The sequence below is a fragment of the Mycena indigotica genome, assembly GCF_014461135.1.
Source record: "Mycena indigotica strain 171206Taipei chromosome Unknown Mind.scaff0019, whole genome shotgun sequence".
Taxonomy (NCBI): Eukaryota; Fungi; Basidiomycota; class Agaricomycetes; order Agaricales; family Mycenaceae; genus Mycena; species Mycena indigotica.
The window spans coordinates 627,809-640,227 of NW_023503018.1; the positions used below are offsets into that span (position 1 = coordinate 627,809).

The 12,419-nt window shown below is 56.8% G+C and overlaps 1 protein-coding gene across 1 annotated transcript; it reads left to right on the top strand.

The window, feature by feature from the left end:
* Positions 1 to 497: 497 nt before the first annotated feature.
* On the top strand, positions 498 to 6,380 carry MIND_01425200 (Aldo-ket-red domain-containing protein; the record flags this gene model as incomplete). The annotated part of the gene is made up of 19 exons (XM_037370634.1): positions 498 to 600; positions 658 to 820; positions 864 to 1,098; positions 1,157 to 1,434; positions 1,496 to 1,504; positions 1,557 to 2,004; positions 2,052 to 2,417; positions 2,455 to 2,766; positions 2,820 to 2,986; positions 4,398 to 4,448; positions 4,495 to 4,694; positions 4,751 to 5,123; positions 5,180 to 5,296; positions 5,341 to 5,427; positions 5,471 to 5,528; positions 5,577 to 5,733; positions 5,777 to 5,819; positions 5,870 to 5,942; positions 6,006 to 6,380. 19 exons carry the CDS (start codon positions 498 to 500, stop codon positions 6,378 to 6,380), a joined length of 3,615 nt encoding a protein of 1,204 aa, XP_037213015.1.
* Positions 6,381 to 12,419: the final 6,039 nt, after the last annotated feature.

Consider the following 12,419-nt stretch of genomic DNA (forward strand, 5'->3'; position numbering starts at 1 on the left):
GAGGCAGGATGGACATGGGATCAGGCGCTTCAAAAATAAAATGTGGCTGGCGGGTGGGCGCCAGCGCACGCGGCTCCTTGTACATCGTATTTGTCCGTCGTCGTGGCACAATTTTTTATCTTCCTTGACCCGTCTCGGCGGGTCTCATGGTTGTCGTGTGCAGAGGGACAAGGTGTGTTGTGCACTTGATACTAGTAATTGGGGCTCACCCATTGTCAGTGTAATAGACGTTGTTGTATCCGTGCACTACTAATCAACATATTGCCAATTTTCCCCCCAAGAATGGTGCAGTCGCCGTTATTCGACCGATCCTCTGCGTCGTCCACTATGCGCTGGCATCTGGCTGCCAACAGCGTTGTCCCGCATCGGCGTCGCGTCTTTCGCTGGTAGGCACTTGCAGCGATGTTATACAGCATTTTGCGGAACACTGGCGCTTCCAGTTGATTGATTCCCGCGGTCGCCAGCTGACTCATCCCCGCATCTTGCTTCTCACTCTCATGGACGACCCGCCCTTCCCCCGCGAGATCGAGCTGCACATCTTCCGAGGCGGCGCTGCAGCGGCCGCGGGGCATCCCAGTGTTGATGCGCGTAGCGTGGTGGGTGAAAGAGTGGTGCGTCCGGCAATGCGTACTTTGGTCCGTTTCTCTCGCTGACCAGCTGTGGCCGCCAGTGTGGAGCCGCTGCTGTACAACGTCTTGAGTCTTCGGGATCCGGAGGCTGGTCCGACTCTCAATACACCATTCCCAGTCTTGTCGCCGTCTGCCTTCAGGGCGCTCATCGAAGACCCCCCGCCGGCAGGCATTCATCGCGCAGTCGACCGGTCTGCGTCTCGACGGAGAGCTCTCCTCGTCTGAGACTAACAGTATTCTGAACTCCTGCCCCCACCTCCAAGATGTTGTCATTCTACCGCGTGGTCTCATATTTAGCACGGCAGACGTGCTCGGAACTCTGCCCAACCTCCGGCGGCTCACCACGAACCTGCTCTCGCTCTACATGATGACCGCATCTCCCGACCTCTCCCGCTCACGCGCATCACACACCTCCACCTGTCGTTCTACCACCGCTGGCCGCAAGTCTGGCCGCCGCTTCTGGCGCTCCGTGCGCTGACGCATCTCGCCATCGATACAAAGGAGTGGTACCACGACATTCTGCAGAGGGACGCCCCACCGCTCGACATGTTGCTGGACGTGCTGTCGGATCCACATCGGCGGTTGAATGTATTCGTCCTGTCCTACCCAGCGTTGGGAAGGTGCCGCTCGACGAACGCCTCATAGAGCACCCTGCGTGCCTCCTGGTCCACCAGGGGATCGGCTGGCCGGAGTGGCAGGATGAGTGGACAGGCGGCGCGACTAGTGCGGGGTTCTGGGAGCGCGTGGATAAAATGCTTGCGGAGCGTCGCTCAGCGGGCGCCCCAGGGAAATATGACAATGATTGGTAGTCCTTCTAGTGGAAAATATTCTGTAAACTATTGAATCGGAATCCTCCAAGTTATCAGTGCCTTCAAGTGCGTCCACTTCTCACACGGAAGCGTGTTGTCATATGCGCGTCTGTCACAGTCTCCTCAGTTCTGTGAAGCACACGAAATCAACCGTATGCGGCACACCTAGTACCGCGTCCCCGCAGGACATTATACGCCTCCGCAACCTCGTGGAACGCCGGCGTCGAAGGACATTATACGCCTCCGCAACCTCGTGGAACGTCGGCGTCGACTGGTGGCCGGGCACGTCGGGGTGGTGCCGCTTGCTCAGCTACACCTCCGCAGATAAGTCCCGCGCACGCACAGCCGACACAGCGGAGGGACCCACCGCGAAGAAGGCCGTCTGCCAGCGTGACCCTAACCCTCAACGCGAAGGCCTGCACCGTCCTGATGCCCCGCTCGACTCGCTCGGGGTCGTTCCCCCTAGCTCCGCTCCGCGCAGGGTCCTGGGCTCATTGGACAGATGTTCTCCTGACCCGCGACGGCCCGGGTGGGGACCGCTTTGGCAAGCCATACCGTGGCTGGTGGTATATACTGTTCGTGCAAGGGCGTTGCTCCGTCAAGCCTAGTTCAGGAGGTGAGCGAGCGGCCGCGGGACGAGAGAATGATGTGGTGGAAGAGTGGTGCCGCTGGTGCGTTTCCTGCAGCTTCCTGTGCACTCGATATCCGACTTCCCGTCTCTGAGTTGGTTTTCCGATTTGCGATTGGAGATTCGGAGCCAGAAGGGGATCTCTGGTCATGGATTCACATCCTCGATCTTGCCATGCTGGTCAAGTTCACTTGGTGCATTGACAAGCGTCTGCTCAGCCTTGCCAGGTTGTCGCGCGAAGATGTCGTGTTCCCGGGTGCGACATCTTGTATTGCGGATCCAGAATTCATTGGTGTTAACCCACTCTGGCATCGAGCAGCTGCCGCGCACCTTCCCGGGACTCGAACAGCTGTGCGTTCAGGTCATCGATGGGCCTTATAACACAGAGATGGCCGCGAGCGAGCCAGCTTGTGTGCTTCCGTGTGTGCGCGAGCTGACCACAGCCTGCAAAGTGTTGCCTGCAGTTCTCCCATGCACACCATTTGTGAACAAACTGAAGATTTGGAATGAAGCTGCCGGGAGACTGCTGTTTACGCTCCAGCGCATCGAGAGGTATATTCCGCCCACGATAACTAACGTAGCATTGCAGTCGGATAATGGCAATTACTCCCTTTGGTCCGGGATCCTTGCCTTCTTCCCGAACCTGCGCACCCTCGATTTCCGTGTCAAAGAGTCCAGCGGTGATTCTCGGCCAAGCGAGGTGAATTCTGTCCTGTTATCTGCGGCCTTGATCCTATCAACACCGTTCTCCAGGCCCCTCACTTCCTCGCCAGCCTATCGACCATCCTTCCGCCCACTCTCGAAAGTCTCCGTGTCCATATTTGGTCCTCAAGGGCTGTCCTTCCCGGGGGGCAAACGGGAAGAGTGGGATTGAGCCGTCTTCCAAGCGCGGATGAGCTCCAGGCAGAACTACTGAAAGGGTGTGGCGGTCTACGGCAGATAGTTATCCGTGGGTCATTCCTGGACTTGCAGTGGACCAGCGATTGAATCTATCGCCGACTCGGACATGTGTTTGGACTCGTGCATGCCTAACTCGATAATATTTCTTTGATTGGTAAGACGACAGGGCATTCCAGCATGTTGTCGAATAGATATGACAAGCATCAAATGACCGTTGCCGAAAACACAGTCATGCGGGGGGACAGCTCAGTGCGGAAGAGCTTGCTGGTAAGTGCACGTTGAGTGGACGACAAACTAGAGGATCCGTAGATTCAGCGCGTTAAGTACAATTGTCGTGGGCGTCAAGATACTGGCGGCAAGGAAGCAAAAGCGCGGGCCAGGTGTCGTTGGACGTGTCGCGCAAGAGCCGGTCCGCGAGGCGAACGCGCGACCGGGAGCTACACACCAGGGGATATATGGACCGGGCCGAGGGCTGGATTTCTAAGGCGAAGGAAGAGCCGTGGGGGGTGGCAAACTTGTAGATGCAGCGCAGCAACGGCCAGCAACGGCGGCGGCGGCGGGGCAAAGCGGGTGGAGCAAGAAAGCTGACGAGCACGGGGAGTGGCATTCGACCATAGTCCTGGACGCACTGCCGGCCCGAGTTATGAGAACGAGCAGGGCGATGTCTGGAGTAGAAATGCACCAGAGAAATTGGGCCTCGGATTGTCGTTCGTGCGCGGAGTGGCCCGCCAGCTGGAACCCCTAGTGCAATGTGCAACATCTGGGTTATAGCCCAAAGGGGCAATGCACAACATATGGGATATAACCCAGTTTTCTCTGTCGCAAGTATTTCTTTATTAACTTTTATCTCTTTTGACTATTTTAGTGTCTTATGTCAGGTGAATGGTGATGGGATCAGTGTTCCTAATGTAGTATATTGATTGTGGAACCATTTTCCTAAGAGATCACTGATTTTGATGCCTGTGTGATCTTACATCACCCCCACTTGATTTAATATTGATTCTCTTTTTGTGCTACACTAAGCCCATAATATTACATACCGAGTCTTCGGCCTGAAGAAATGGTGATTTACCCTCCTATATATGATCTTATATTAGTCATATCATGTTCCCTTAATATAATATATCAAAATATATGCATAGCCCATATGTTGTGCATTGCCCCTCTGGGCTATAACCCAAATGTTGCTCATTGCCCCAGCTGCAAGGGGTGGGCCCGCAGGGTGCGCTAGGTATCGTCGTGCAAGCGCATCGTCGTCGTGGAGCGGAGGAAAGAAACCAGAGATTGATGTCACGGCCGCCGAGCCCGGACCTGATGCCGATCGCCAGTGCCACGTAAGCAGCCACGCCTTGTCTTCTCCTTCCATGTGCGCGCGGGAGACGGTCCCGCCCCTGGTCGGAGCGCGGCACGAATGCTATGCTTGAGCCACAGCGCGAGTAGGAGCAGGGATGGGCTGCGACGGTCGATTTGGCGTGGCTTGAGGTGCGTGTTGTGCATTCAGTCTCTATTTCGCTGATCTACTCCCCAGTAATCCCTCACTTTTCGCTGGCGAGTCTGACACCCAGGGTGGCGGCCTCTACTGGGCGGAAACAAGCGGCGTGAAATCAGCCGCGGACGGCCCGGATGGCAAGCAGCAGGGCACAACCGAAGGCGGGGACAAGGTGCGTGTGCTATTTCGTCCGCGTAACTGGGTCCTGATAGTCGCTACGCGTGTTCAAGTTTTTCACGGTGCGTTACCCATGTCTTGCTCATCACGCAGAGCCAATCGCTCATTTCACTAATAGGTCTACTGCCCCCACCGACGGCGCTCCGCCTTCCGCAGACACCACCGGCCCGTTCGCCGACGCTGCAATCGATTCCCATTCCACTCCTCTCCACCTGCCCCCATGTCCTCTCCAGTCCCCGTCTTCGACGCAAAAGCGATGCCCTTCCGCCGGTTGGGCCCCAGCGGTCTGCGCGTGCCGCTCTTCTCTCTCGGCGGCTGTCCGTCTTTGCGCATTCCCCATTGGCTTTAGCTGAGCTCTCGACAGGGCTCACCCTCGGAGGCTCCGTCGTCGGCGAGAGCGTCAAGGACATCATGCAGGCCGCCTTCGAGAATGGGATCAACATGTTCGACACCGCGGAGGACTACCAGAAAGGTGCGGCTGAGCGCGAAATGTGCGTTCCCTGAGATTCCCTTCTGACCACGCTTTCTCTGACTCCAGCAAAATCAGGGGACACGCTATCAAAGAACTTGGCTGGCGCCGCACGGACCTCGTCATCTCAACCAAGATATTCTGGAGCCACGAGCCAGGCACGGGCCCGAACGACACGGGGCTGTCGCACAAACAGTGCGCCACCTTCCTTTCCTTCCTACAACTCTGACTGGCAACAGCGTTATCGAGGGCACGAAGGCTTGTTTTGCGACGGCTCCAGATGGACTATGTCGACGTCATCTTCGCGCATCGTTGCGATACCACCGGTGGGTTTCTTACATTCGCCATAAGGAGGTCAACTGGACGCAGGCTAGTTCCGATGGAGGAGATCGTCCGCGCATTTAACTATGTTATCGACCAGGGCTGGGTGAGTGGTGGATTTTGTCTATCCATATCCACTAAGATTCACACGCAGGCTTTCTACTGGGGCACCTCCCAGTGGAGGCGCACCAGATCGAGGAGCCGCATCGTGAGCGTGTACCTCTCCCGAGACCTCCCGTCGCTTACCCGCAGCACAGATGTTGCCACGCGCTTAAACCTCATCGCGCCCGATCGGAGCAGTGCAAGCACAAGTCTGCGCCATCTTCTTTCTTCCTTCGAAATAATGCTGAGGAGACGATAGCATGTTCCACCGCGAACGTCCGGAGAAGGAATACGCGTGCGTGGGCAACCATCAAACTTCAGCAGTAGCTAATGCTGACTTTGTAGCCCTTTGTACGCCAAGTACGGCCTGGGCACAACCGCATTCTCTGCACTGCAGGGCGGACTGCTGACGGGGAAGGTATATCCTCCTCAACCCTCTAACACGTAAACTAACTTTGCTAGTACAACGACGGCATCCCAGACGGCACGCGCGCCGCCACCGTGCCCATGTTCCGGGGCGACGGAGGGTCCCCAGGGCGAAGAGCTGCTTTGGAAAGTGCGTCTCCTCAGCCAAATTGCTGCGGGTGCGTCGTTTCTCCCCGACTTGCTGAACTCTGGGCGGAACCCGCTGGCGCTCGCGTGGGTTGCGGCGCACCGCCACACTTCCACAGTCATCCTCGGCGTGTCCTCCGTCGCACAGCTCGAGGCGAACCTCGGCGCGCTTGAGGTCCTGCCCAAGCTGGATGCTGCGGTGTTGGCGCGGATCGAGGCTGTGTTGGGTAACCACCCGCAGGAGCCGGTGCGTATTTCTCTATCCAATGATGAGGTGGATAATGCACTAATGATGTTGGTGTAGGAGACGTATGGTCGCCCCGCCGCTGGATCAGGGCATCCTTTGACTCGGTGCAATATCACCCCTATCTTTCCTTTGACCACAAGATCAGCTCAAGTAAGGAAGAATACAAATGCCACTCATTCTCTCGTTTATCAATATTGAATATCTTTTGTGATCTGGTGTGCTCAATTCGTATGTGTCTATATCATGATTATGCGTCCTTTGTCCACTGGAGGTTGAGATGGAAGGGTGGTGCAAGTATCGAAATCCAGCTCAGATTGGGGCAACGGCGAAGCAGCTGCCTCCGTAGCACTTGTCCTGTCTGCATCACCAAGGTGTCGGACGAGGAACCGCTCCGGGGCCACGGCGAGAGAACATACTCGTGTCCGAGTACTTGACTTCGAGCCGCTGCAAACCCAAGGGAAGACTAGCCGGGAAGCCCGTGAGGAAGGCGGCAGGCTGTGATAGTATTGAGTAGGGTATGGGCACAGTTCGGATGACGACACTTAGGAGACATTCACTTACGGCGGGCACGCGTCCGGACAGCATCGTTACGGTGAAGTCGAGGGTATGCAGGTGCGGAAAATGTGCAAAGACCGCGCCCCCCACACGGCAAGATCGCCGTCCTCCGAGTCGCATTCGAGGGTGAGTGTCGTGATTGTCACGGGGATGCACTGCCTATTGCGCTGCAGCACGGACACTAAGCTTGTGGCATCAGCGTTTTCGACATGCAATGTGTGGATAGACGGTGCAATCCGCAGGAGGAGGGGTAAAGCTTCACTGGCTTCATACGTGGTCGTGAGCTTGAATACAGCGGGAAACAACGGTTCGCCGCCGTTAGGGCCATCCCACGGCAGCCCCGGATCGTCCACATAGAGTGCCGCCTCGACACTAAGCTGCTCAACTGCGGGAAAGGCCGCTTGCAGCTGCACACAGCCAGAGTAGGTTAGCAACGCGCCGCAGCCCTCGGAGAGTCTAAGCGCCAGGTGTTTTACGTGAGGTAGCACACTCGTAAGCCCTTCCACTGGTTGATCCATGTCCAGGCTGACCGCGGAGAGTGTGATGGGCTCAAAGAGCGCGAACCATTCTGAGAGCGTGCACGTGGGACTGTATGCTGCCGAGGTGGCGACTTTGACGCTTGAGACACGGATACGGATGTCGAGTGCGTTAATAGCGGCACGAAGGAATGCCTGGATCTCGGAGTCCACAGAACAGGCAAAGAGATCCAGCTCAATCGGGCCGCGGACCTGCGCAAGGTTGGCGAGCGCAGAGAGCGTGAATATGAGACTGTGGCCATAGAATTTGCGTAGGTTAACGAACTTGGAGATGCCGGCGAATAGCACGTCACAGATGGTGTGCGTGCCGGCTACATCGTTGAATACTGCGTCTCTGCTTCTTTTCGGCGAAGCCATTCACTTCCTCCCAGGCGACATTGATGCAGTGCACATACGGGCGCAATGGCGGGGGGACATGAAGAAGGCCAGTTTTGCGATGGCATCCACCACCTCATGAGCAGGTGGGAGCTTAAGGATGGCGCCGCCTGACCAGGCAATGCGCTCCTCCTCCGGGCGCATATGGCTTCACGGCAAGCTTGCTGTAGAGGAATGGGCGGGCAAGCAGGCGCAGGCGACGAGAAGCAAGAGCGACGAGCTTGAGCTGGGCGGGCGACACATCTTTGAGCACGTCGTGAAAGAGTTCGTTCGGAAACATGGAGCGACCAGTTGCAGCCAAGCTGGAAGTGAAGAGAGGAAAGCGCTGCCACATATTGACAGCGCACACGTGTGCCCAGCCAATCGGCGTGCCCGGCGCGGAGCTAATCATGATGTGATCGCCCAGTCACATCTTACGCAATCGCCTCCCTTTTTGTTCCTGACGCCCATCTCGACGCACAATGCCAGCCTTTGCAGCACACCTGCGGCGCCAGCTGGCGCAATGCTACGGCAACACTAACCGATACGCATGCGCCAACCACCCCTTCTCCAGTCGCCAACTTCTCCGGGAGTCTAAATCTGTGGCGACACTGTGCTGCTGGAGATCTTTGCCTGGCGTGTTACGCTGTCCTCGCTTTCCCGACATCACTGACCGAGCGCGCACCTTTTTTACAAGCCCACTCTTATCCTAGCTTATTCTCTGTCTTCAGACACCAGTCATCAAATCGACCGTATGCTCTACCCGAGCAGGAATACTAGCAACTGCCTCGGATTTCCCAACCGAACTTGGACCGCTGCCCGCGGTATGCAAAATGTGGTCTGGGCCATACTGGATTCTCCTCCGCGCTGCAAGCTTGGACCTTGGCTTGTGCCCAACCACTGGCAGTCCTTTGATGCCCCGCGCCGCAGCCACCTCAGCTTCCTGACGCCCAACTCGGTCAGCACCATCTTGCGCACATCGACAATGATCATCATCTTCCAGCATATGGACCTGCCGCTGGAGAGTGGTCATCTTCGGATTTGTTCCTCCACTCCGGTCCGGTATTTATACTAATAACTATGCAGCGTGTGTGCAACAGCACTGTCGAGGACACGAATTAACTCGTCTCGATGCAAAATGCCAGCCTCAGGGGCAGATCTACGCAACACTAGCCGATACACATGCCCCAACAACTCCTTCTCTGGATGCCAACTTATTCGAGAGTCTAAATCTGTATTGAGACTCTCCGCTGAGACGAAATTGCTAACACAGGACTTACACCGGCGCATCGATTCCGACTCTGTGGGTCCGGACTTGGCAAATCAAACGTCGACGCAACTTGAAAGCTCACGCTAACGGGTCTGGCGCTGGCCATCCGGAGACGATCGTGCCCCCGTGGTGCTGCTTGCCATCCGCCTCAGCGCTATGGAGGATAATCCGTACACCTGACACAATATCACACCAGGCGCCTGCCAGGCTACTCCGATTCGCGGATTGGTGGCCGCCGCGCTTGCGGTTGGCTTATGCCCAACTGTGGCCGGGCCGTGGATGCTATCGCTGCGGCCGCGTCAGCTTCCCCACGACGATCTTAGCTGCCGACCGGCGCATCGACATCAACTCGACGACGCGCCGCTGAAGAGCATCCTAACTCGGAGGCGTGTTCGAGCTGCCCTGACGTCATTGGCGTCTTCATCAAGATGTTCTGGAGCGGTGGAGCAACAACACGGACATGGGCTGTTTGCGCAAGCAGTGCGCTATCTTTATTCCTCCACTCTGCACCGGTATTCATGCGATGCAGCCCGTGGGCAACAACGCTGTCCATTAGCGCCTCCAAATGATGCGCGCAGCAGATTGACCTCGGAGAAGCCGCACTGTATACTTCTCCAATGCTCAGTGTGCTCTTCCACCTTATCGGTCTTCTGAAAGCACTGATCAACCGACAGTGTGTTCCACCATACTGCATCTGCATTCGACCCTCAAGCATCTATCCCGCGCGGCCCATGTTCTGCGGGATCACGGACATGCCGTCCGCGCGGCGCGGCGCACTCCTCAGCCCGCCGGCAGGTGCGTCGCGGATGGGGACCCACCTGCGTACCGTTTTGTTGACGTCGGTGGGGCACCGGACTGGTCCCGGGTCCTGCATCTCGTCTCCTGCCAGGGACGCTGTTCGTTAGCCCCGGGAGAGCGTCTTATGTGCCTTGAGCTGCTTAATTGCCAAATTAATGTGTGGATGCATCAATGGTCCCCGCGTGCGGCGACAGATACCAGCGGCGGAGCTAGCTCCACACGTAGCCTGTCTGTGTCCGAGTCGGACACCATCATCTGTCTCCTTCACTCCAATGCCCAGTGATCCACTGAGATCAGCACTGAAGAGCCTCGTGGATTTTTACAAAGAGATGTGCATATGGGCATGGTCTAATACCTCAGCTGCAGGAGCGGAACCTCAATCATGATATGATGCATTGACGGGCAGCGTGAGCGCAACTGCGCCAGCAGCCTGTCGGGGTCGGGCACCGCGAAGTTCGCGTTCGGCGCAATCACTGTGTCCGCGTCGGACTGCCGGGATGACCTTCCCATCACACTGAGCCCTTTAAGTGTGGACGGAAGACGCGGAGGCAGTGACGCAACAAGGGCCAATACCTGCGACTTCCAGATCAGTGTAGGATACTGACCTATTTCATTCAATTAGGCGGGTCACGGTCACATCGGATTTTTTGGCCGAAATATTTCGGCGGGTCACGGGTCACAGCCAAATCTTTTGGTCCCAAACTGTCCTAATCGGGAAGATTTCGAAATTTTCGGCGCCTGCGGCGCGCCGAACTTCCCAATCGGGTAATAGGTCACGCGAAATTCGGCCTGTGGCCGCAAGTGGACATTTCGGCCAAACGGTCACGGGTCACAGGCCCGCTGAATTGATCGAAATGGGTCAGTATTCCCTCCCCCCAGCTCCCCCCACACACCAAGCAAGCAAGCAAGTAAATAATCACCACGACTCAACATTGAACTCCCCCACGTGACGGTGCTAGCCCAAGCCAAAGCTTTTGATACCTGATGTCACGCATCACACCAGACCAGTCTTGAGGCTTGGAGTTGGTGCAAGTCCAACCTAAGCTCAAGTTAACTTCAAGGCCCATTGAAACTGGGCCTGACCATAGTCATATGCCTGTCAGGGGAACCCCCACTTCGGCCTCCTTCAGACCATCCGAGCGCATCCGAGGCACATCCGACCGGCGCCCCCTCGGACGCTCCGACCTACCCCAACCCTCGTCCTCGGCCTCCTTCGCCCGCACAATCACTGATCCGTCAAGACCCTCCCAACGATCACCTTGGGACAGAGCCTGCAACGCCGCTCAGCTCAGGCTTTCTGCGCTCTACGTCGGCAGTTACGGACGACCAGTATATAGTTGGCGCCCTAGCAGGCAGACCCTTAGAGTTTCTTCTCTTTGGATCCTCCCCTGCTAGGTCGGTCCCTCCGTGTATTTCCTGTAGCTTTTATTCACGTCTTGGATCCTCCCCTGCTAGGCTTTCGTCGGAGTCTCCAGGGTTGCCCTTACAATGCCATCCAGACAGCTGGTAGACCGACTGTGCTATGCTGCTGGTTCGCCGCCTGTTAGTGTTACTCAGACAATTGCTGAGTAAGCAGTGTTCTGAAACAGTGTAACGCTGTGACATTAACAATAACAAATGCCGCCGACACCCTGGTGTGGGTTGCAATATGCAGCAATGCCAGTGCCAGACCGAACTTAGGCAGCCGTGGCTTGAGTCGGACCGACTCCGAATCTTGCAAGCGTCACGTGTGCAAAAGGCCGACGCAGTAATGGCCGATGCAATAATGGCTGATGCAGTAATGGCTGATCCGGTAATGGCTGATCCGATAATGGCCGATGCAGTGATGGCCGACGCAGCAGTAAGGGCCGACACGCTCTGGACCACCGCCAGGGAGAACCCCAAACCGCGGTCAGAGTCCAAGGGGCTGGTGACATCTTACAAGCGCCAGGGCCGCTTATAAGCCATCTGACGGCCGACCGTGACACCGTGTGGCCTGCAGGCATTCCCGACATGCTGCACAATGCAGCAGTCATACTAAGTACTTTATCATCCCCGCTCTGCGTGTCGGCTGGCCAGGCCAGTTAGCGTTACACCAGCCAACGATTCGCTGATGCCGGCGACCATCGTTTGAGGCGCAGTCACTGTGGGACCCGGCCCGGACTAGCACCAGGCCCTCGGCAAAACTGTTGGATGTCCGGTCCGGACTGAGTCGGTCGCCTGGCTCTGCAATACCCGCCTCGTTCTTCCAGGCTGGCTACAAATAACATAAAAAGGTACAGGATTCAGGCCTTGGTTCAGCCCGCACAGTGCACCTCCAAGCACTATACCTGGCTACAGAACAGACAGCCATCTAAGTACGCGACTTACCACCCACCAATCAATCAATCAAACCCATACACGTGACCATGCCACACCCACCAAGACCAGAGGTCTCGGCTGCTGATGTCACGCATCTAGTGATGACCAAGTCCGGTTCGGTCTGGTTCTTGGCCCTTTTCGGCCGAACGCCGGAACGCCGGAACGCCGGGTCGGTTCAAAACGGGATTTCGCTGAACACCGGTTCGGACCAGCCCCGAACTGGCATTTTTGGACTGAAAACGG